The sequence below is a fragment of the Bombus fervidus genome, chromosome 6 (genome assembly GCF_041682495.2).
Source record: "Bombus fervidus isolate BK054 chromosome 6, iyBomFerv1, whole genome shotgun sequence".
NCBI classification, from domain to species: Eukaryota; Metazoa; Arthropoda; class Insecta; order Hymenoptera; family Apidae; genus Bombus; species Bombus fervidus.
The window spans coordinates 11,050,496-11,077,332 of record NC_091522.1 but is presented as its reverse complement, the minus strand read 5'-3'; the positions used below and the strand labels follow the sequence as shown (position 1 = coordinate 11,077,332).

At 37.3% G+C, this 26,837-nt stretch overlaps 2 protein-coding genes across 2 annotated transcripts in view; one reads left to right on the top strand and one right to left on the bottom strand.

The window, feature by feature from the left end:
- Positions 1–26,837, bottom strand: part of LOC139987915 (uncharacterized) — a 456,615-nt gene that overhangs the window by 6,137 nt on the left and 423,641 nt on the right. The gene's annotated exons all lie outside the window — the stretch shown is intronic.
- LOC141445774 (peritrophin-1) lies at positions 1,949–3,173 on the top strand. Its single transcript, XM_074111762.1, has 2 exons — positions 1,949–2,072; positions 2,690–3,173. The coding sequence occupies exons 1-2, from the start codon at positions 2,066–2,068 to the stop codon at positions 2,950–2,952; spliced, it is 270 nt and encodes an 89-aa protein (XP_073967863.1). The 5' UTR covers positions 1,949–2,065; the 3' UTR covers positions 2,953–3,173.

The window sequence follows — 26,837 nt, the reverse complement described above, 5'->3', positions numbered from 1 at the left end:
AAATAATTTATGAAATAACTTGTATAAAATTAGGCGATACCTTTTATTTAATTAAATTTCATTAAATTTATTTGTCTGTTTGTTAGTATAAAATGAATATGAATACCCTTTCTGTATTAATTCATTGATGAATCAAAATTAATATTTCCTTTCTGCTTCGAATAAAGAATATTTCTTTGTTTTATTCCTTGTATTATATACATTTTATTCATATATATAATTATATATTATAGCCTCCATCTATTTAAAGAATTCATATATCTGTATTCATCTTAGTTAACGAATAATATGTAGGAGATATATATCTTTTATTTATAATAAATATAGGTAATAACTAATTGGCAAAAATATTCCGCAAGTTTCAAACAAAATTATTCGCAAATTTATATTATTTTATCTTCACATATATTATTATTATATGAATATACACATTATGATTACAAGTCCACTTCGATCGCGGTATTGTAATTTGCTATTGTTACTTTTACCCTTTATACCGTCTGTAATCGTATATTATACACGTATATCGAAAAATCAGGACAAAATTATTATTCTGCTTCGTTAATTATACGTTTCATTTTCGCTGCATAGCCAAACACACGGAATACATTGAAGCTGTTGCAGCGACGAAATATCCGGCTCGCGTATTCATCGACGGAAAATGCATTAAAATCTTTCTTTGAGGTGTCAAAAAGGTTTTCTTGATCGCGCAGAGAAGATGGAATCCATGTTCATGTTGTGCCGTATCCAAGATTCAACGCATTCTAGCATGCCGTTTCATCCGTGAGGCTCATTTCCTAGCGACTTTCCTTCGGGCCGTTCAAAAAAAAGAAATCAATATCGGTCTCTTTTCGCGGCGTTTCGTTGGATCTTATTGCCCTTGCCAAAAGCCACGAGTTACGCAAACCTGGTGTGGTGCATAGAGAATGTAAGGGAAAAGCTACGTGCGTGTGCCGTTAAGGAGAAACAGAGAGACGAAATGAGGAACCTGGAGCAGTCCGTTGTGTGGAAGCGTTGGCACACACATTTGTATGGTGGGTTGCTCAACAATAGGCATTGTGCACCCGCCATAACCAGGAACCGAACGCGACAGCACCACGCCGGCATTGTCCGAATGTCAGACAAAGTTCTTTCTCTCTCTCTCTCTCTCTCTCTCTCTCTCTCTCTTGCTCGCTCACTCATCTCACCCCTGTAATTCGTATATATAGACGCATTTCTTGTAACATCTCTCTTTCAATGTTTTCACTCGTCCAAATTTTTGCTTCGTTTCTACACAAATAGTCGTCTGTATCGAAAAGAATGCCTATACTTAGAGATTTCTTCAGAGTATAGTACGTGATTAATCGGCTTATAAATTCTTTAAATACCCGGTTAACCCCTTAGCGTATAATTTCCTTCGACCTAACTGATCGAAGATGCACCGATTTTCTTTCTTCGCTATGTAACAATATATTTGTTTTTTGTTATCCTAACGTTACATCTCCCGGTTTTAATACAACAAGATGCAAAACACAAGGAGTAGAAAGTGAAGGAAAACAAGTGTTTCGATAAATACGTTTATTGGTACAGGAAAATGTTAATTTACTGTTAGTTTAAATGTTAGTTAACCGCGCCTCACACGAGCATGAATGTTAAAATGCAAGAATATAAACATTACGTTATCATCGATACAATTAAATTCACTGAATCGTGTTGTTTTCCTGATAAAGTGAATTATCGAAAATTGATCTCGTTTTGTTACTTTCTCACGGACAAAATTTCTGAACTAACATTTCGAAACTAACGAATTTTCTTGGAAGTATTTAAAAAAAAGAGATTAATCACGAATTTATCAGTTTATCTTCGATCTCCGGACGTGGTAACTTACTTATACTTCAATAGCGTTTATCATGGCTTGATCGATAACGAGATCCAACAAAGCAGAGAGCCGAATATCGTTTATAGATAGCAACATTTAATTGGTCAATAGAGTATATAAAGCGAATCTGAAATTTGGTCAGGCAAGTTGTATCTACGACAATACAGAGTTTGGACACTTAACGTATTATCTTTTTCGAAAAGCAAAATGAAAGGTAAGCTAATTACTTCACTGAATATCTACGAATACCTTGTTGGATGATATGTTAGCAAGAAAGAGAAATTGAAATTTGAATTGTTACGCAAAAATAAATTCGAAATAATCAGAAGAAAATAAAGATAGAATTGTAAGAAGTAAAGTAGAATCTCTGTTATCTGAATTAGTAGGGAGACAAAGTCCCTTGATTATTCTACTTGGTTATTTCAATTGTTATTGAATCTGTAATTAGTCTATTAAATTATCCTTATCCTAAGATTGCAATCGTTTGTTACACCAACTATGATGTTAGTTCTATACTATATAACTACCTTAGCTGAGCTTAGTTATACTAACTGTACTGAATTATTATAAAGTACTCTAAAATATTATGTATGTCTTTTTATTACATATTCTTAATGACGCAACGATTAAATTCTTCAGATTCGTATCAATATTAATAGACACGTGATCGCTTTAACAAAGACTCAAATACTCTTATTTTATAAATGGAGTCTTCCTGTTCTTTGTGTCTCTACCGATCGTAAAATTAATTTTCTGGAAATAATTCTTTCAAAGGTTTGAATCTCGTAGAGCAACCATTTATCAGACTTGTCTTTTGATTTCTTTTTTTAGCCGCAATTATCGTCGCACTTATGGTCTTCTTCGTCTATGTAAGCTCTGATGATTCCGTTAGACTGGACTGTGATACCAATATAACGGTGAACCGTACGATGGTTCGACACCCATGTAGCTGCACCACTTACTTCGTTTGTCTGACCGACCCACCAATGCCCATGGAATGTCCTTCTGGTCTTTACTTCAATGAAGAAAAACAAGTTTGCGACTACAAAATTAATGTCAGGTGCATACCAAAGCCAGGATGTCGCAATGTTTAAAAATACTAAAAATATTCCAGTGCTATGAATTCATAAATATCACGCTATTGTTATTACAAAGAATTTATAGAAATGAAAAAAAGAACTTCTGCAGTCATTAAATTGTTCGTTTGATGTTTCAAAAACTGTAATTATTATTGCCGATATGCATATTTTTATTTGCTTATTATTCATATAATACGGTGTATACTTCATTATGTAAAAATTGATTTTATATTATATTTGTTCTCCTTATTTATCGCCCATTCAGTCCTGTCCACATTCGTCCAGTATTTTGATAAAACTTCTATTCTTAGTTAGAAAAGAAATGTACGTACATACACACTCATAAACATGTTTATTAATCGAGTAAATCGTCTAAGCCCGTTAGAGTATTAAAACTTGATTTTCTAATAAATCCATTTCGCCGTACATATCCTTTGTTCTTAACCCTTGAACTTCAAATGAAAGCAGATAACTCACTTAGAATAACAAAGAAGCGTTTCAAATTGTTCGTTTCTTTCCACCCCGCACACATTCGCTAGCAACTGGCCCAGTTTTTTTTTTTTTTTATACATGAACTCGCTCGTGAACGTTCGTATAAATCAGTTTCGCGGCAAGAGTGTCGCGAAGCTCTCTCAGTTGCAGCTATTAATCATAACAAGTATGGGCGGGGGTGAAACGTTTCCAAGCCTGAGCTGAACTGCATCGAGTCGGTTGTTGCTCGTTTATTCGCACGGAGGACCGAGACTTTACAATTCAATCTCTTCGCCGACATCTATCGAACTCGCTCGTCCTTTCATGAATAAGTCGGGCCGTTTCCGCGAGCAAGTGGAGGAACGGTTCTCGATTCAACATTATCGGCGCGATCGATGGAAACTGGGCGAAGGAGACGGGCGGAAGGAAGATGAAGACGCGATCAGAGCCGGAAGACGATGAGGAACAGATGAAAAGGGGGCTTACAAGAGGACTTTCGAATTCTCCAGGGATTGGCCGTGTATCGTGTGCAAAACAGGAGAAGGATGGCGAATCAGGGAACGAAGTCGGAAGAAGGTGGAAGAGGGCTGTTACTCTGGAAAGTGGGCAACGGTGAAAAGGAGACGAAACTAGAGAAAGAGAGATCTCATCAGAGCAGCGACACTTAAATTCCCTATTTCGTTTGGCGCTCAATACAGCTGCCAGGAGTTTGTCGCGTTTCTCGCGTACATCGGCGAACGGTACCGAGCTTCTCGGCGTTCTCGTCCGTCAGTTAATGTCGTATTCTCGATGTAAAAAGGAGAACGACCGACCAGAAAGGAAGGAGAAAGAGAACGCACGAAGGAACGAAGCGACCGAACGAATCGAGACTTCTTATCGGTACGAGTCAGCTACCGGTTACCAGCATCGTGCACATTCCTTTACCTTCAAACCGCTCTTTTTCTCGCCGTCTCTGCCTCGTCTCTCGTCTACAGTTTCCCACTACTACTTTACCATTTTCGCCGATTTCCCGCCTTCCTTTCGCCGCTTTTCGCCATTACTTGACGAAATGAATCCGACCTTAAAACGTGCCACGAGAAATGTTAATGGAACCTATTCTGTGTCGAATTGAAAACCGATTGGATAGTCTAGTTATAAGTTCCGGAATAATCACGCGATATCCCTAGTAGGAATTAAGATAGCGAATATATCTAATTCTAATTTATCGTTGATCGTTTGGAAAGCGGTGCAACCTGAGTTTCTCAGAAGTCAAATTAATCTTTTTCAAAATTTCTTAATTCTAGCACTAAAATATATGATCGGTGTTTCTCTTCTCGGAAATCAAGTACATTATACTTTGTAGAATTTATCAGTTTTGTTTCGGTGCAATGTAGAGCTTTTATCTTGTCTTAGGAAAAATTAAACGATTGTATTCACTGTAGTTTGAGAGTATTTAAAAATTCCAGCAAATAGCCTCGTCTGTCTGAACGCTCGTTGATATTTCATCTGCAAAGTTTCCACTGCTTTGAGAAAATTTCCCAAGGCTTTGAAAGTTCTCAGGTGAATGATCAAAGAATTGGATGTTTCATTTCCATAAGCGATGGTCGAGTCGACAATTTTGCATGTGTATTGTTTGGAATATTATGTCAATGAAAAATGTAAAGCTTCCTTTTCTTATAATCTTTGACGAATAGAATATATCATAACGTAGGTATAAAAGCTTGTAAATTTATCTAGAAAATAACTCAATCAATTAATTAACATGATTTGAGCTGAATATGAACGTAGATACGCAATTTGTCCTAAGCTTACAAATAATTTTAGAAATACATTTAATTTAGAAATATAAAATGTAGTATTGGAAATATTTTTACATATATTTATCTTTAATACTTGAGCGACGGTTACACGCGTCGGTGAAATTAAATTCCAAATTTTGACTCTGACAACATATCTCGAAATCGTTGTCATTAAAATCGGCAAAGTATTGTTCTATGTACACAACTACCAATTTCTATTCTATACAATTCCAAGACTCGAACTTGATAATCAGAACCACGAGCAGCAAACACTTTCGAAAACTAAAAGCTTCGGCATTACGCTTACTTTTCAATTATACATCAATACCGTTTGTTCGCATAATGTATGTTCAGTGCGTGACACAGCTTCCTCGTTATTCCATTCACATTTGCATTCAACTACACGAAAAATGTTTTACGATCCGGGTCAGGTTCGTTTAAACCCGTTGCCACAGCTCGAAGTTGTTGCGCCTAGTTGTTTCGTTTAAATCCTTGGAAGTTCTCGTTTCGTTCTTTTTTACCTTTCGTTCTCTGTTTTCTTCTGTCTCGCTTTGTCTGTGGTATATAACAAAGGAAATTCGAAAGGCACGATCGGGTGGTTAATTTATGCTGTCTGTCTTGCTAGGTGGTACGTTCTGTCAAGCTGCTACTCGCGGCAGGAGGTGAGATCAAATTAATAGCCAGACATTTTTCCAACGTAGGGAGCGTACAAGGAACTCGGCAAAGAGGCAAGGCGGAAAAAAGAAAAGGGAACAAGGGAGAAAGGAAAGAATACCGATTATAAAACGCTCAGATGGCGTGCAAAGAACGCGAGGGCCTCCGTTTGCACGAGACACGAGGGAGGCAAGCTCAGGCTTGGCTTGCCCGTAGAGATTGGAGCTTTGTTGCATGTCTCTTTAGACTTGTACATTTATTACACGGCTGGTAATTCTCATTCGACTGGATTATCGTTTTTTAATCGCTCTCTTAGATGGTCTCTTTGTCTGCAGCACTAATTTCTCCATTGAAACTGTATTCTCTAAACGTGTTCTATAACAAAGACGATCAACGCGATTAATTTTCTGAAGAGAAAATATAAAATCGGATTTTATTAAAAATTTGTTATGCAAGCGGCAATTCGTGAGAAACGAAAACTCACGAAATATTAGCTACAACGAAAAGCTTGACGAAATGCAACCACAGTTTCCTTCGAGTAGAGTTCGATATGTCATAAAGCTCAAATTTGCTACTCTACGTTCTACTCGTCAGAAGGAATTCGTCAATTCTATAGAGAAGCGATTCAAGGAAACCGTCTCTTGAATCGTCTTCATCGTCTGAAAGTTCCTTGAACGTAAAATCCTGCGTTAGGATTTAAACTAAAACCATGGGAAAACTTTTTCGAAAACCATTTGAAGAAATTCTTTCGTAGAAAGGGATAACCTGACTGTAACAACGAATCAACCAAAATCTTTCTAGTCGTTGAGCAGAATAGGAGGAGAGAGAGATAAGGCTGTGATGTAGTCGCCGGTCATTCTCCGGTATCCCTGAGGAAATCAAATTATCAACACGACCAAGGCCAACTGGTACACGTACTCGTATGATGTAACGAAGGCCGAGCACAGGTGCTGCACTGATATTGGTTTTGCTTCCGAATTTTGTGGACACCTCTTGTAGCCGTAGTCGTACCAGAGGCTTAGCGAGGGCAATTACTCTACTAAATATTCACAAGTTCATTACGAACCGAGTTGAACGCGCGTTCTTCTCTTTATTCCGCCATTCTCGTCTCTTCTTTCCATCTCTGTCTACTTCTCTGTTCTCTCAATTTTTCATCTTTCTCTGTTTCAACGTCTTTGTTACCTAGTATATTCGCAATTCAACGGATTTTGAGTCGTATTTGAACGTTGGATATTTAGTATACTGCGTCTTGCAAATGTAAGACCATTCTAAAACGTTGAATTCTTCTACGTACATTTAAACTTACGAACGTAAAACTTGAAAGTTATAATTTGATTACACAATTGTTTAGGGGAAAATTCTACATTTACATTGAACAAAATTCGTTTTCTCGAATTAGTTATTTAAATTGCCTGATTCTAAGCGCACTTCTAAATATCCGGTGAGTTCAAATGACTTGAACTTGAAGCTGAATGTCTGAGTACGCGTCTGGTTGTGCTACTGAGGGGATTAACAAACGCTCGAAATTTTCCTATTAGTTTGCCATTTTTAATTCGCGAGATCAAATGAAACGGAAAGTTTGAGAACGTCGACGGACGAAACAAAAGATAGAATTTCATTCGATTTCTGATGCACATTTTTTCAACGCAATTCGCCCATGCAAACTTAAAAGGGGAGGTGAACGACAGCTTTCAACGTGCAGGTCAGACGCACCGCGGGCTTTCCGACAAAAAGCTCATAAAAATTTAATAGATCGTCCGTTCCGTATGCGACAGCGGGCTTTTTACGGCTTATAAATGCTTCGTTTGACCGAAAACAATTTTCCTCCCGGTTCGAGAGTCGCAGCGGCGCAAACTCGAAACCGGCCAGTTTAGAAACGCTTTCAACGACCAAGCCACTTCTAGCCGACCAGACGAGTAACACGAGTTTTAATTACTCGCCATTGGATTGCCCCCAGGTTTCGGTCGCCTAACGCGATGAACTTCGTAAATAACCGAATCTCTAAAGTTTCGGCGCCCGCGTTTCGTCGCATCACATTTTTCTACGCAGCATTTCCAGTTAATCAATCGACTCGCTTATTTATTTTATATAAAAATTATCTTTATTATAATAATTATTAGATATATAATTATTCTAATTTTTTGATAAGTTAGAATAACTTTCCTATCTATATTAAGTAGACACTAATGCATTTATGTTGTCTGGTCGTATCAGTTACGTTTGTTACTCAGATAAGTTTTTCTTTATACTGAAGTGGAATCGAACAGTCCGAATACTTTACCAAGAGTTTGATTGTTTTTTTCCTTTCTTTAATTAACGTTTAACGTTGCGTCAACTATATCGTTGTTGCGCAATATTATCGAAAACAATCCGTAAAAAGTATTACACTGCGAGTGAACGCGTTTCTATTTATATAAGATGGTAGATTAATTTTGCTTCTTTTATCAACTTCATTCATATAATCGGTATTAGTGTCGTGTTATATAACAAATTCCTATTTGTTATATAATTAATAAGAAGCTACAGCAGAGCTTGTCATTACGAGGAATCATGGAATTTTACGATGTTGAAAAATAAAGAAAAATATCATGGAAATAGAGAAACAGACAAAACAAAAGCCTGGCACAATGTACTGTTTGAAAGTTTTTGATTCGACACATAGAGAATAGTATAGCGTTATATAATACTACGCACAAGGCCAAAGTCGACGATGACACATCGGGGATTGATTTCTGGCATATCGCGTTTTACGTGGATTTTCGAGAGGATCACACGTCAGCTATCCAATTCAACGAGGTCCCCGATTAAAATTCGATCGGTTATCATCAGAATGTCGTGTGATATTCCGGCCGAGTTTTATGTGTGGGACCGATAACAATCCGCTGGATTATTGAAACCCACGCATCGATTGATCGACAGCCACGATATCAGGAATTGCTCTGGCCTACACTAGTGCGCCTACGATTCGTTGGTGTACGTGCCGCTTCCGTGCGCTCAGAAAACCACCGTCGCCGTTCCTCTGTGTTCGCCAGCTTTGAAATTTCCGTGTCTAGACTTTTTAGCTGGTTGGAAAATCTGTTACGGGAAAATGTAAACTTTTTATCGATGAAACATCCATTACTTTTGTCATATTGCAACATGCATCAGAAATACTAGTTTTTGTGGGAAACGATTTTTAACAACGGGTATGCATTATTATATTCAATGTTATACGCACAGTACTGTGGAAAAATATACACGTTTTCGTCTGGAAACGAGAATTGAAGGAATTCTCGTTAATATTGAGTATGAAGTAATATTGGGCGATATAAAATATTAAATGTTACTCTCTGGTAGTTTGAATTTGACGAATCGATACCAAATATTACATTTTTTCTTTTTTGTTAAATCGTCGTTGTTCACGTTGTACAAGGGAATGAGAAATTTCTGTTAATAAATGAGTAGACAAGGTACTAACAAGATTTTTTACATCTTTTTTTATATTTTTTTTTTTTTTTTTTTTTTAGCGATTGTAATTAGTAATCGGAAAAAAGTTTAAATGACTTGTTAATGGACTGCTTAGTACAGTCCAAAAATATATTTTGGAAGCATTCAGAGACGGATAGTGTATTTATTATGATATATCTGGTACTATATTAATACTAGAAATGATTAAACTTGTAACATTTATATATCAATTTGTGTCTTGGAATGGATTGAACATACATATATTTCTTTCGTTCTTATTTGCTAGTTTTATAAAAGTTTTGCTCGAAGAAACAAAGTATTTTGTCGATAGCTATAAGAACTGGAATAGTAAATTGATCGACCTTGTGTATTATTGCAAATATTACGTTTGAAATGACAACATAAAGTGATTTCAAAATAGATTATCAAAATCGTCGCTATCACTCAATCTTATATACGTATCAAATATATCAGATATTATACATGAGATTTTTTATACAATACGCAACAATAAGTGATCCGGCGAGTGTAATTCCATTAAAATTCATCAGAATCGCCGAAGATCTATTTCGACAAGTTTAAAGAGCGACAAAGTTTACAATGAAAAAACGTAGAACATTGAACAAACTTAAGAGACTTGTCGCTATCAATGCAAAAATTTATATTTCTTCTAAACATGCGTATAAATTGAAATTTGCTTGATAATGCAATAGTTTAAACATTTCAAAGTAAATTAAAGTACACCAAAGTCACATTCCAAGCCCATGTCGGCTGATCTCCGACTTACTTTCTTAACAAAGTGCTATAAACGAGCAGCTAGTGAAACAGCTAATCAAAATAACGTAACAAAGCTGCGTGATCGCTATCAATAATAGTCATCGTGTAATAGCGAATGACGCATTCGTTCCTGTTTCTGTGATTCGTGAAATTGTTTCCACGTTTCTTCCATTCGGTACAGCTTGACTTCTAAATTGACGGGTTCGCAACAAAAACTCCGCTTTTCCACGTTTGCCTTTTTCCAGGAGAGCAGAAGGATACCGCAGTATCTTCGATTTCTTCAAAAGTTTTTGAGAAAATATCCACCGTTACGTAATTTGAATTTGTATTTACATCGCAGAATACACATGATATATCTATAAAAGCATTCGGTGGTAAAGTGTTCAAGTACTTTCATGAGTCACTGTGATGATAAAAGAATACGTTCCAATTTCAACCAATATAAAATGTAACCTCCACTGATCCCACTGCGTCTATCCAAAGCTCTTATATAACCATGAAGGAACGAGTGGAACTTACAAGAAACAATGCAAAAGTATACGTAAAAGATATGGAAAGTATTCTACGAGCGAGTTACTATTCGTCGTACCGAATTTGCGCGATGTTCGGAATCGAATGCAACAGCATCTTTACGCGGCCATTCGTAGAATTCATGTAGAATCCGCTGCCTCATAATCCTATCGACGACTTTATGAAGATATTGCACAGATGCAAAAGAAGGTGGCGTGAGGGTTGTAAAGGGGGGGGAGAGGCGTGAGAAAGCCCCTGTCTCTCTCTCTTTCTCTCTCAAAGTCGATCTGGATTTACGATATTGGTTGCAACACCACCTGAACCCAGACCCTGGGCGACCCAGCTTTAAACCATCTCAAACCGGTTACCTTACTCCGTAAGCACGTTAGATCGGCTTCCTTTATTTATTTCCACGTCTTGTATTTCCCTTTTCCGCCGGGCCGCGTCTCTCCGCCTTTACGAGTGGACTTGTCGGAATAAGTTATGAGTGTCCTTTATAACATCGTTGCATTACTTATCGAAGGAAAATGGCATCTACCGAACCGCGTTTGCGTCAATAAATTCTGCGGATTGCAGGAGAACCGTTTATTCGCGGACCGGTTAGTGCCTTTGCCGAAGCTATCGATTCGAAGAAAAATTCAGCATCAAAATTTACGTCTCACTGAGTCTTAACGACACGCTCCGTACACCGTCGAAAGCCAATTTTCTTGGTTCTCCTTAATGGATTTACTGTATTGCTAATCCAGCACAGGTGCAGTCTATTGTTCCATTCCAACTGATAAGAAATATAGGACTTCGGAATGACATAACTCAGATTTTTAATTTTCACTATATTTATTAGATGATAGACTTTTCTTCAGGGCAGATCCGAAACGGTTTCGGAAGTGAACTGGAATGTTCATAAGACGTCGAAGCAAAGCAGAAGGTACTATCAATTAGCGAATACATGATCGAAAGCCAAGGAACCACAAATATATCATAACGTGATAGACATATTTGACGCAATTTTATAAAATTATAAGGAAAGAAGATTTAGCTGCAACTCATACTTTCGCACATTAATAATGAGCATATATAAGCCAGGAGAATGTATTTTTTTTAACACACATTTTTGAAGGATTGACAGCAGGATTCTTAAAAATTAAAAAATTCGTTAGTTTTACAGAAACATCAATATCAAATACTATTTGAACTTAATCCTCAAGTGCGGATATAAAATTGTCATATTTACCTATATACACTTTTACCCGTGCGCATTTTCCAGAAAAATTCGCGATATTTCTATAACAGGTAGGGAAAACTTTCAATAGGTAAATTTATGTACCGATAGATAGCAAGGACAATATAAATGAGATTTTAAATATACGTATCGCAAGCTTGTTGTCGTGGGACGCGTGCGCAAGAGAGGCCTGTTCTCCCTTTTAAGCATATTTTCTATTTTCCACGACGAAAGGGACGCGATAAATAATCGACGCATAAATCTCGTCGCGTGGCGCGGACGTATTCGATCGTTTAAAACGGGAGAGGGCAACCGCGCTATTATTTTCTCCGCACACTCCGCCGACGGATTTTCTCGGGAAAATTCACGGCGCGCCTTTCTTTCCGAAACTCGAAAACTTTCCACTGATCGTTATGAATATTTAACGCTAGAAATGGCTTTCCTCTCGACGGTAATCGACCATCAACTACAGTACCGCGACTCGTGTCTTCGTTTCTTCTGACTTTTAATTCTAGGGATTTGAATACGACACGATTTACAGTAGATTCTTAAAATGTCAATTACTATTGAAAAATATTTAATACTAAACGGCTATCATGCGTGCAATTTCAGCCAATTTTATGTGTAATACCATCGTGTTGTGGCTTCTAACCGTACCAAACAATAATTTTTCTACTTTTCGTCTAAAATTGAACAGTGAATTCCTAAATGTAGAAAATATAAAATTATGCTGAGATGAAATTTCACCTATGATAGACATAAACGTGATTTGCTTCGCAGATACCCTTTCGGAGTTAATAATAACATTTAAACGAATTAAGAATACGCGAGAACCTTCACGCAGAATATATAAATTATAGCGACTAACCTAATTAGACTTAATTATACACTTCGAATTGTATCTTAAAACGAGCACTCACGACGATAACAGGAATATTTTTGCACAAAAGTAATTTTTCTGCTGTACATAACGATTTAAGAATTTCTGATTTATGAAAGTCGAATCATGTCGGGATCGTAAAACATTTGAACGTATACGTAGCCACGATTCTACCAAGGTACTGAATAAGCGAAATCAATTTTCAAATTGAACTCTTTCATTACCTGTTTACATAAAAGACTTTTATGGAGGTAAGGAAAAAACGAGCCGAAGTCAAGAGCCAAGGCGGTGTGAATTTCATTAAAAATAGCGAACGGCAAACAGTGCTGGCTGTAGATGGAGGAGAATGAGAGAGATAATGAATGAATTTATAGTTTTTAATATTTGTTCATTATGCTGTTGCAGAAGGTTGCGCATGGTGAACAGGAGAATGCTGGCGAAGAACATAAACAGCGTTGTTTGCGATAATCTATTATTCTACTTGCTGGTTAAGGGCGTCATTTTCTTACGTGTATACACAAGCTTGGCGTTTCGATTATCTCTAGTGGGCATAAACTTGAAGAAACACAATATACCGTATAATGTGACCATTACATCGCATACCTAGCTAATACATGACATTCTTTCGCGTACAGGAACGTTTTTCAAAAGGTATCTCATTATGCTACGCCGAGGAGCATGAAACGCGCCTTGCATAACTGCTGAAAAACTGAACATAACGGCATTTACACTGGCATTTACAATGCTAAATATTAATCTTTGATTAGATTATCATTTTTGAAACTGAACGTTCTATTCGGAAATTCTTGTATGGATGTACGTACATATATCTTTAATTTCTTTAAATATATCGCAACTTGATATAACTTTAGAAATTAAAATGTATGGAGTATAATTTGAAAAATTTTCGTCCATAAAGAGAAATAAATTTTTACAATCTTCCATTTTTTATTTTAAATTTGTAGCGTGTTTTTCACAGCGTTCTCATTTTTGTGTTAATTAATGATTCAGTTTGTCCTGAAATTCAATTTCTTTTTTAATCTCAGTTTCTTTTTAAACATGTACTTCTACATTTTCTTATTTATTCTACTTTATAAGACCTGAATATCGCGTAAGTAAGTGGAGAAGTTGGAATTCCTATCAGATAAGCGAAATAATTTTACTGATTACAATGAAACGCGATCACACGAAACGAAAAATTTATCTTACAACGTATAATATTGATATTGCGAATACTAAAAATTCAAAGGCCATTTGCAAGCGTGTCGATACGTTAAATTATACTCTCGTTAAAAGCGGCTGAAACTGCGAAAACGTAATGGTTGCTTTTAGTAGCTGTGTTTCATATGTGATGTTCAATTGCCAAAAATCGTACATAATGTACGCGCCGCTTCAACACACGACGCTCATAATAAATTAAGAGGCTTTCAGCAGCCGCGCCTATTAGCAGCAACGGGAAAACAAAATAATACGTGAATATAATTCAATACGTATGTATGCAGACACGCGTATTCCGTGTATTACAGTTCGCGTTCGAAATATGAAAACATGAAAAACGGGAAAACGTATCGCGTAACACATGGAAATATATTTATATCACTGGCACACTGCAATGTGCTACTAGATACTGTGCATTGTTGGAAGCAAATTGCAATCACGGAGGAACCTGCAGTTAAAAAATATCGACTCCTGTTGATCTTTGTAATTCCAGTTGCTATTTTAATACACAAATAGGTAAGTAAAATTTATCTAATCTTGTAAAGTTCGCTTCGATCTTATCAGTTTCGCTTTAATGTATCTGATAGCAAATTTATAAAATAGATGATCAACAAAATCTCTTTAATTCCAGTATACCTACAAATATGTATACTTAGATAAAACTTACCCAATATTAAGACATATGTTTACAAAAATTGAAACGATAGTTATCACGATTCGGTACAGTGTATGCTGTAACTTCGATCTTTTAAACGAATATTGTTAAAAAAATAAATAATGAAAATGATAGTTTAAAATGAAGGATTAACTAAAAAAAAAAAAATATTTTGGGATGGTTAATATCTACTAAAATAAATACAATAAAAATGAATCTGGTAATTCGCTGAAATACCATACTAAAACACACACACACACAAAAAACGATCAAAATTGACAATAAAGTTTTACCCGGACCTCGTTGTCATTTGTCGAAACCACATCGACATTTATTTTATTTGTTCACTGATTGATCAGCATTAGGAATAAAGGTAGAACAAGGCCATCGTTCTAGTGACGTTCGAGATAGCTGATGCAGGGCCAAGTGTCAAAGGACGTTGAAGAGTGGTGAAGGGATGGTAGGAGAGAAATGGTGCGGAGGGTGATTTTCGAGGACCCAACAGAACGTACCGTCGGTAATGTCGATGAATAGAGAGGTAATGAATCGTAGTGGACACCAACACGGAAGAGGCGAGGCAATTCTAGGCGTTTGGCTGGCCCTCTTCCCTGAAAAATATATACGTATGTTCGTTCCTCTCTTCCTCTCTCCTTATCGACTCTCCTTTTCTTTCTCGCAAGACCACAACCTACCGTCTACCTATATCATACGCGATAGCTGCAGTAGGTGAAATAGAGTATATATAGAGTGGTATACCTATTCATATTAAAGCCTCTGAAATCCACCCTCTTATTCAGGCCTATGTTGGCATTCACGTTGGTACCAGACACCAGAAACTGACCACCTATACGCTTTCCGCACGTTCCTGGTATTCTTCTTGTTTCTCTTTATTTATTCTGCTCCTATTCCTGGATACCTGGCCCGTTCCGCGTACCCGTAAGATATCGCACTACTTTCTGCCAAAACCACTACCGAGCGAAATTAAGACTTTACGTCGCGGATATGGCTCAATAAAGAAAATGAATTCTCGGTTGGACAAGAAGAAAAGATATTTCGGTGTTTCTCTTTCTTATCAATTCTACAAAATGAGACGATCAATGGAAAATTAATTAAACTGCTATACTAAAAGAACAATAATTAGATATGATCCATGTCTTGATATATAGGCGTTCAACATTAAAAGTTTAATTAATATTTATACATTAATTTGTGCTGTACTTTTTTGTCATACAATATATTTGTAAAAAAGTATTTCTGTGTTATTAGAAAATATGTAGGCTCAAAAATATTTATATTCATACGTAAAAAAACTAATTTCCTAATATGTAGCTATATGTAAATACCTTAGATGCTCTTACATACGATAATTCCAATTTTTAAGAAGTATATCTCTTCTCATAACTTTTGTCATTTAAACTTTAACACACAGCAAAAGTTCTTTAGAAAGTCGGTATTACATCTCTGGATGTTTCTTTGTTATTAATAATGAACGCATATCTCATTACAATAACCGACTTATTTTCAAACGAAATTTATTTATAATTTAACGCACTTAAAACAATGTATTCAAGAATTGAAGATAAATAGATCGTTCGAGTTTCGTAAAAGTTGCAAGTGGTGTACCGATTAATTTACTCAGAGGATCGTCCAAGTATTGGCAGACTTTGAACCGTGTAGAATTGCAGGATTATTGACAGTAGTTGTTTATTAATACGTGTTATGCTACTCTACATATGTGTTTCTAAACCCTATCTCTCTATCTGCTCTATATACTGTGATTCTGTTTGTGCTCTGATATATAACTGTGTAGTGCATTTAAAGCCAGACGTGTGATTATCTAGTGCATTAATTAAACTCTGATGCGTATTCACGCGTATAGTGTACTGTTTAAACTTCTCTATGTATTATTTAAACTGTTTTCTCTAGGTATGTGCGGAGTATTTTAGAGATCTAGTGAAAATAGAACAATAGCACTCCGCTATAATTTCATAAGTAACTATACTTATAATTTGATTAATAAGTAAAATTATCTTACAACCCTGCCGTTTCATCTTTTTGAAGATATGAAGATAAATATATATACAGCACATCAATGAATTTCATGGAGCATCTGAACATTAATCCAGTTCTCAATCTTTTCCCCGTTCAATTTTTACCGTTGTTTGCTTATCCCGTACAGATATATTAAAATTTTTCCATGACCCAGCCTCGCGTCACCGTGTTGTTGGTTCACGCGACCAACCAAACCGATCGATCGAATTCAGGATTACCAGTACGAGGGAAATCACTTTGCAGCGAGGCCGCTGGAAGAGAAACGCCTCCAGCAACCTTCCAGAAATAACCGAATCATTTAGATTTCGGGGATCTGACAGGGGTTTGGGGTGCCAAGCAGACTGTTGCAAGTTCTAGAAGAGCATGGAGGTAGCGAGGATCGAGAAACGAGGAAGAGGGTGGAAAAGGCAGCGACACTTTTATCGATATCGACGGCCCCGAAGCGGCTACGAAGCGGCCTTCTCCGACCTCTTTACTTTGCCAAGATATACAAACAGCTATATACATAGCTACGTAGGTGATCGCGGCTCTTTGGTAAAGCCGATAGAGGAAATACAAGCAGGGAGAATCCATTTTTGAGTAAGGAAACGGAAGACACGAATTAGAACGCGCCATAAAGTTTATAGTTGAGAGATGTAAGAAATTGTGGAATAGCTTTAATAACGTATTGATTGCGGATATTTACCGAAATTTATATTTTTACCAATAAGATTAGAAATATGTTATAAAGAATACTATACTTTGGCCATTTAATATTTTGTTGCACATTGCGGGCGTTCTATGTATTTTTGCATTCTAAAATTTCGCATAAACGCATAAGAATCCGCAATCTCATCATGCAGGCATATTTGACTCTTTTTTGTTGGAATATTTATAGGTGATATTATGGTTACTTTTCGATATAATCCTTAATCTTAAAAATTACACGTTTTCTTGTAGTTTGTTTTACGAACTGAAAGTTAAGTGATATCTGAGTAACTCTCGATATAATAAAAAATAAAAAGCATGTTAGGGTTATAAAGCGAAGATGAAAATAAAGTCAAATGTAAGCAAAATTTTGGTAACATGAAATTGATCGACAATATACTGAGTTTCAAAATGTGATTTGTGCTTTTCTTCTGCAATATTCATATACAAGCAACATAAAATATTAATTAACTCTATAAAATGGCCTTACTTAACGACCTAAAACAATTACCAAATTATTCCCTGAAATCTCATAAGAATACAATATTCCTTTTTCAATTTCTTTTCTTTTTTTATTCAACGAAAGTGCAGCTACATGGGTATATTCGTAACGGTATTGAATTTAAAAATTTTATTGACCCGTGTTTTTTTTTCCTGGAAAATATGACAACAATGAGACATTTAACCAGAAACCAAATCAATAAATTTACTAAGTCTGGCTCTCCATAATTTATAGATCAGATAGCGTTTTCTCATACTGTTATAGCGTTTCTATATCAAATGTAACAAGTTGACACGCTTGAAACTGAATGCCTTTCAGATTATAGATATAAAATGGAGAGCTCCGTTTTACATCAATCATACAGCTACAATGATAAAAGTCGCAAACATTCAACCTTGACAGCTGATTCCAGAGATAGAGAGTGAAACGTTAAAATTTTCTTTACATCCTATTAATGACGATACTGAATTTTAAACGCCGTTTTTTTTGAAGATCATTGCGTTACTTGGCACTTCCTATAATTTATTTCATTACTACCTATACAATGACTCGCGAAAGTACTTGGACATTTACCATCGCTAACCTTCATCTGTCCATTATACATATTATATAAAACGTTTTGAAGTTTAATTAACACTGTAATGAAACGCGACTGTTATTATGTTGGTGTAGTTTGAAATCATAGAAGCTACAAGACATTTACATAGACAATAGTCTCATTTTCTTTCTCGTTTCTATCAACGAAGACGATTTTCACATTATCAATACAGTTGCGGGAACATCGGTGAAGCACAGTCCTTAATTATCACATTTCGTTCGAATCCAGCAGGTGTTCTGATATTTATAAACGAGATTGTACAATCTCCTATAAAAGTGCCAATTTTTCTGATCGATGTCGACAATGTATTTGCAAGAGAAAGAAAGATATTGGCTGGTCGACGGCGAAGAAGGACGATTGATTCGGTAAAGGCGCGAAAACGAAAGTAAGCACGCATAGATATGCAAAGACTCGTATGTTCCGGCTGTGGACGGGGCACGCCTATTTGCATACTTCAATACGGTGGCTTGAATGGCAGACTCGCAAGAGACCCATTTTAGATACAGTCCATAACACAGCATTCAAACGGCAGCGTCGGCTTTTTCATTACTCTTTTTTGCGCTTTGCAGCGAAGCTGTAGCCAGGCGAGAGGTTATGCACGGCCCCGTAGCATCCGTCGAGTAACACAGCGTTGTAAAAACCCCATAAAAGTCCGTTTCCTGAGGGGCAATACCGACCAGGCTCCAGGCTCATATCCGTGGCTTAACCATTATCAGCCATTACGTATTTTCATAATATTTTACACCCTAGTGGCGCATCCCACAGTCACCGGATACATTGTCGTTCCGGATATCGTCGCACGGAGATTTTTCATAGGGCCCCGGCGATGAATGAGAAGCAAGCACCGACGAGAACATGCGGAATATCTAGTCACCATCGAGACGTGCTTCTCCTCCGCTCTTCCCTCGTTCCGTATTCCGTGCTCGTCGAAAATGTTCGACGATTTTTAAGAATTACACCGACGCATTGTTTCGCGACACGCGGTTCCAACATGCTGACAACAAATTTTTCTTTCCCCCCTCCCCCTTTTTTTTAGATTCCATTTCTACCCTTGCACATTTTCATTTTCATCAAGCTTTGAGCTTCTATCGACGCTAACGAATGTTGCACTATGTCGGATAAAATGGAGGAGTTTACTTTAAAATATGAGACATTTTGTATTCTGCGTGGCATCCTTTTGTTCATTTTCCATGCATTCAAGTTGAAGAGAAGAACGTTTTATGTTAATATATGTGCAACAGGAATGTTGGCTTATTTGGCTTGGTAGTTCTGTAAAATATATACAGTGATTTATGAAGATATTTCAACGTTTATCATAGAAAATTGTTACGAGTATGTCAATCTTTTGAAACTCGTTTGTAGAGAAAGAATGTTTACAAGAAAAGTTACATTATTGTGAACTATATACTATGTGCATTTATTCTATCGTCTTTTATAACACACAGACGTGAAGGAGTTATACACACATATATGATACAACGATCAGTCTACGCTTATGTTACATTTATTATTTCAGACAAAATATGTAAAGTGAAATATGTCCGTAACATTTTAGCGGAAGTTCATCTGTTCTGGTATTTTTTATTATTCATTGTACGTGTAACACCTTCTGTAAAATTCTTCATGAAATTTCAAGTTTGAAACACCCAGCACTTTCCCATCCTCTAAAAGAGTTTTGAGTAATCTTTTAAACATAGAATATTTTATGAAATAAAAGTATCGCGAAACATTGCAAATATCAAAGTCATCAATTTAAATATATTCCATATTTTTATTATATGGTAATAAAAAATTTTTATTTATTCAATTAATTATTGCTATATATCTGAGTTTTCTTCCTTCGTTCGAGGTTTACATTTCAGGAAGTAACTTTTTGCAGAGTAATTTATTAACTTTATATCACACATTGGAGCCGCTACATAAAAGCTTACAGGATCACCTGGTACACTTTTATCGTTTGCATTAAGGACAACGTGGAAGCTCTTAACGGCTCCCAGCTTTATGTTATCACGAACGCGTTCAAGGTACGGGAAAATATTTAATATAAAAACGTGCATGAAGGCGTATGCAAATTTATGAAATACACCTTGGACAGATTTATAGAACACACTTAATCAATTTAATCGGTTAATTGTGCAAATTAATTGGTATTTGCTAGTATTTTATAACAGTGTTACTTCTTCTGTATTTTAATAATTTTATTTTAATAACTTTATACTACTGATTTATGTGTCAAAATTTACGTTGAACGTTAACACTGTTATATGCAATATGAAAGTAATTACTATTTGTAAAAATGAAATTAAAATATTTCTACAAATTGTTACAACACAGATTCTTCGTATTCTCTAATCAACATTTTTATGCTTTTCAATCCTCGTAATCATATCCACAGATATGTCAAATTGCAATCGTTCGATCACTTTCGATCATTGCGTTCCCCTATAAACAAAATTTAATTTCTACTAATAATCAATAATTGAATGTACAAATAATTTAATAACAAATAATTGACAGACATACGGTAAACAGTGTTAACCACCGTGACTATGCCTGAATTATTTAAAAACTGAAAATAAATTTGTAAGAGGTACACTCCGTCAAAATCAGGATGTAATGGATTACTTTTTTCTGATCTCATATACATTTAAAGCAGAACTTCAAACATTTGATGTGTACACAAAAAACATACGACACATTATAGATTGAAATACCAGTTAGTAATATTTAATAATAGCAACACTCGTGCTTTTATAGATATTGTCGATCATTATAATAATAAACTCGTGTAATGATACAAGATAAAATATGGCCACGATTATTTGCCCGGCTTTAATCAATGTGCTTAATTAGGTAACCAATTCAGTTGATTAATCAATTTGACCGGCTGACCTATTTAGTTCATTAACCTGTTTGGTGTGTTAACCGCTTAACTGATTAATCATGGTGGCTGGTTCGTACCATATATTTTGATTAACAAAGTTTCGAAAATGCTAATAACCATCTATTCTGCCAACAGTAAATAATATTTTTAAAATGTAGACTTATTTTTCATTCTGAACCTTCTTAACGTGAAATTCCTCCTACTGTTGACGAATCTTTTTCGTGATTGAAATCATTACCTGATTGAAATCTTACTTAAGTATTTTAGCAATGTTATTTACGATACAAAACGCTTCCTTCTAATCATCATGTGACATAAAAGTCAGAAAATTAACAAAAATGTACTTATCGTATTTTTTTACGTATCTCACATATCGAAATAAATATATAACACGACTCACGTGAAAAAATATATAATGAAATATTTATAGAATACAATCGCGATATAACAGAAGTATCCAGCAATAAGTTTCTTAAAATCGATATTTCGAATGAACCAACGCGGCGTAATCATCGTCCACAACTTCCCTTAAATCCTCGATGCCATCATAAAATTCCATCAGATCCATCTGTTTTATCTGAAATGGCGGCGATTCCTTTCGGCCTGGAATAAAACGTTCCGCTTTAAGCTGTCAGCGCGGCGATGCACTGACTGTTTTGCTTACGGGTGATGGTAAGCGAGTGCGATAAAAAGCGTCGAAACCGCGATGCCAGAGGAACGGAGAGATCGACGAGAGATTTACCGGCTTGAAACGAGCTATCGAAGGTGCGAGATAGTCCGAGGCGCAGAGTACGAGGAATGGTGGATGGGGATCAAGCTGGAGTCGACTGGTAGTCATAAACGACGTGAATCGGAAGAAAAACTGCTAAACGAAAATGCCTGCGCCGGAAGATCGGGCCGAGCGATCTAATGGAGAAAATAATGGATTTTCGGCAATAAAGATCGCCTGACCAGATCAGGTTATCCACCCTTGGCCATCTTACCCTCGATTTCACTCTTTCTGCAGCGAGAAAGGCGTCGTGGAAAGTGGGTCGGTTCCCAAGCTCGCGTATCAAATCGAGACCCACATTTTGCTAACGTGCGTCGTCACCCGGCTACGATAAAATTCTCGTTCAATCGTTTCGATTAGAGATATACTTTAATAAGTTACTGAAAATATTTGTACTGTGTCCGTGATATATCGCGAATGGCGTGCTTCCAAGTTCTGCAAGGAAGATGTCGCGATGCCGTGATTAAATATATTACCACGATTGATTCAAGCAATAACATATCAAACTAGTGAATGTATTAATAGATTAATAAAATAATAAAATACTCTATGATCTGTTGATTACGTAAGAAGATGACAAGTATTTCATTTAATCATTCATTTGTTACTAGCTTATGTATATCGTTAACAATCCTATAAAGTATATTTTACATTACAAACTGGCCAAAATTGCCAGAAGCTTACGAACGATAGTGTGTCTTCCAAGAATTATCTCATTCTTAATCGATTGCAATTACTGTAACCATTGAAATTATCGAGACATCGAACAAAGACACTTCCATTGTCATCCATACTCCAATACGTAACAGCGTAATTCATTGCTCTATCGATGATTATCAATCGCACGATAAACTGACTGTAAACGGGACACCGAATCGTTCTCAGTTTGCGTGGCAGAAGTTCTCAAAATTGAAAACGAGATAGCGATAAAGATAACCTACTATGCCTTTCTATAACGGCGTCTCGGTTCCTGCCCCGTTTCGTGAGCGGAAGTCCGAAGATTTTCAAAGCACCGTGCAAATTGACCTGACGGATTATCGAAGCTTCCTGAGGGCTAATTGATTGTTCATAAAATTTTATGCAAGTTCCTCCGCCCGCCCCCCTTTCCTCTTTCACTGTGCATAGAGTGAAAATTTACCGTTCTCTGGCACGCCAAGTTTCTTCTGCGAGCTGCGTGAATTTCTGCAAGGTACACGTAATACACCTTTCATGACGAGAGTACAGTGGACTGTTCGCAGGTACGGCTGCATGTTGTTATCCGGCACAGGGGGATGGGCGAACGAGGGATTGGAGGACCGAGTAGACAGGGAAAAAAATTAGGAAAAAATATATATGTATTTAACTGCGGTACACCGAGCGCGCGAAACTTTCTTCTCTATTCTCGAACCTCCGTGGAATGTTGCATCGCGTGACGCAGTCCAGGACGGAATTTTATTCTGAAATTTCCGTGTCCTCTGTGGTTGCTTTTAAAGCTTGCGGCTTGTGCCGTATGAAACTCGAACGTTTCGTCCATTCCTCCTCCTCGCCCCCTGTTACGGTTCTATATTTAAAAGCGTTTCCCTTGTGTTATGCGTTTCGTATGCTTTAACGTTCCCTTATTTCCTACGTTTCGTGTGATTTCGCCGCTGTTGAACTGTTGATCGCAGTTTAAATTCCTGGCAAAGGGTTCCGCGCGTCGTTAACCGACCCCGAAGAATTTGTATGAACGACGATCAATTATACTCAGTGCTACTGTTGTCGAAATTGGTACGTGGAAGCTATTACGAACTCTGCAGGATCCGTCATAATTGTACCTCTGATGTTCATCTCGAAAGTTAAATACCTACATGTTTTATATATTGCACTAAAAAATACAGGAACTGTAATTGTATGTTCGTGAAGAGGAAAATTAGATCATCACAAGATACGTATATGAAAACGGTACAAAACATAAGAATGCCCACTAATAACTGTAATATATAATTGACATCTAAATATTAAAAAAGCACGGAGCTTCCAACTACTTTCTGGTAGCAGAAAACTAAAAGTCTTGCAAAGTCAGGTGCAAAAGTGAAAATGTACCGTACAATGGCGTAAAGTGATTTCGGCTTTCCATTTAAATGTTTGCAAAAAACACTTGAATCTGAAATCCTGACCATTTGAATATTTTCCCCCTGGCATTTCACTATTCTCGTTACTCCGGCATTAATATTTCATGCCTGTATCCTCTCGCAAGGAGATACTTTCGGCTCGTCGTAAGGTATTTTAACTTATAGCACCGCATGGCACTACATATATGCGCGGCAGTAATCGTCTGAAACCAAAATCTTCGTACTCAGAACGAAAAAATAGGCTTGCAGTTATAATGGAACAACACAGTAAATCCTGAGGGAACAACCTCGAACTGGCAACAAAAGGCACGGACACCGGTCGGAGGGCAGAATTAACGACGCAACACATGCGTGCATGTTCGATCCCAGCTGGTGCAGCAGTAGTAGCAGCAGTAGCAACAGCAGTACCATAAGTACACAGTGCTCACGATCCGAAGAGGAAGGAGGGTCGTAGAGAAGCGAGGAAATCTAGTAGGAGAGGAAACGTATTGAGCTAGAATGGAACGAAGAGGACAAGAGGAGAAACGGTAGCGTGCAGTCTATCAGAGATTAGCGGGTCCATCCATTAGGGAGTGATTTAACGTGCGCTGAACGTACGACGGCCCACCATCCATGGATCGCACACATGCTCGCTGCGCTACCCGGTCACATATGTGGTATCGATATCGAAGTAGTTGACGCAACAACTATCTCGGTCCTCTATCGTTAAGCACGAGCTAACGCAGAGCAGGAAAGGCCAGTCAGCTCAGACCATAGGTTCAGACGCGTAGCCGGTGGTTAGCGGTCAGCAATGGGCATAATCAACCGAAATGAAGTACGTGCGCACTGGGGCTACATTCCACGAGGACGTTGAGCACCGAGCATGCCACCCTCTTGCAGCGTGCTTAAGCTTGCCCCTTTTCGACCGCCCTTAACAGCTTCTCCCTTCGACCAGATGAATTCCGTGTAGGAGGCGCGTTTACCCTTTCCTCTTGATCGGTAGATGGCCAGTTTGCTTCTGGGACTAACGGCTGACCGGGTCGTAGTAGGCAGCTTGGGGAACGTAGGACAGAACACAGGATGATCGAGGGCGAACCGAGACTGGAGTGGAGCAGGTACCCGGTGCTGGTCCCAGGGGCGCGATGTGTCGTGCCTAATTACAATGTCCAGCGCTTCCCTCTGTCCAAATACAAACAGCGAGGCTAATGTGGTACCGCCGTCACCGAAATGCAGGCAGCTGGATCGCACCTTGCAACGCTCTGTCAATATCTGTCGATATTGTCCGCCGGTCCGAGCGTCATCGTCCCTTCGAATCGGATATAGCAGGACGGCTAACTATCCGTGGAACCACTCAAGTCGTCGACGCTTTGATTAACAGGCGCAACGCACCTTCGAACTGTTGTTTCCCGTTGCTACGTAATTTTTTTTCATGTGGCCAAAGGGAGCACAGTGGGAACGATCGACTAAGTAACAACTTGACGAATTGTTCGCGGAGAAAGTCGGGTAAATTAGTCGGTGAAACGAACAAATTGATTTCGGGAATAGGTGAAGTAACCGATGACTGGTGAATTAGATGGAACTCGAAGGTGGAGTCACGGCGGAAATTGAGTGGCAGGGTGTATTTCTTTTTACGATCAAGCAGAAGGGCGAAGATGTTGTAAATATTTCCCTTTCTTAAGAATTATCTTCTAATTGCATTTCAAGAGACCAGTATCGAATAGGTACAAGTGTATCTACAAATTCTAATTTAGCACGCAAGTGACAGTTTCCTAGTGCAATTGCATCTAACTTTACTGTAAAGTTAAGGAAACTGAAACAAATCGAAATACCGAAGGTTCAATAACAAAAGTACATGGAGTGTAAAATTAAAAGCAAAGACCCTTTTTATTGATCCTTTTTAACACATAATATATGTAATAGCACCCAATTATTAAATTCATGATCGACGAAATTTTAGGAGTAACGAAGTGATATGAAGCTTGTAACAAAAGAGGTGGGGATGTAATTTTATATCGTATTTTACCGACAAACGACGAATCGAAGTACTGTTGCCAGCGTAAGGGATGGAGAGGAGAGGTACATTTTCGAAATGCAAACCAATTTTCGTCCGTGAGATTAATGGACGGTAGGAACGAACGGCGCCAAATATCACATATTTTCTGGATAATGTGCAACGCTCGTAAATAATAACGGCTTGCCGAATAGTTTTCACGTAAAAAGCAGTCTACCGTCGAAAGGGCGTTAAATAGCATTCATTAAAAATCTTTATCGTCCGGCTGTCTGGCACAATTAAAGCGTGTATCCCAATTTACACTTGGCGATTTATAATTCTACACGGTGATCGTCGTACGCTTTTAAAACTTTCCGAGTTATTTGAGAAAGAAAACTGAGAGATACAAAAGGATGGAAATTCGTGGTGTGTCAGTGAAAGGGACAAGCGCCCATCGATTAAAGCGAGAACGTAACAAAATTCAAACAGAAGTTGAAACATGATAACCGAAACAAGATTGATGAATTTGTACATAATGTTTACTCGCGTGACAAAAAGCTGTTTTTACGGTATGTCTGTTAACTAACGCTCGTACACGAGATGAAAAATTCCAGGGAATAAAATGTATTCAAAAATGAGAGGAAGATATAAAAGGATCTGTCAGTCCGGTTAAAATTATCGAAATTTTCCTCTGAAATTTTAATATTATATTTATATAGTACCTCTGTTGGATATTCACA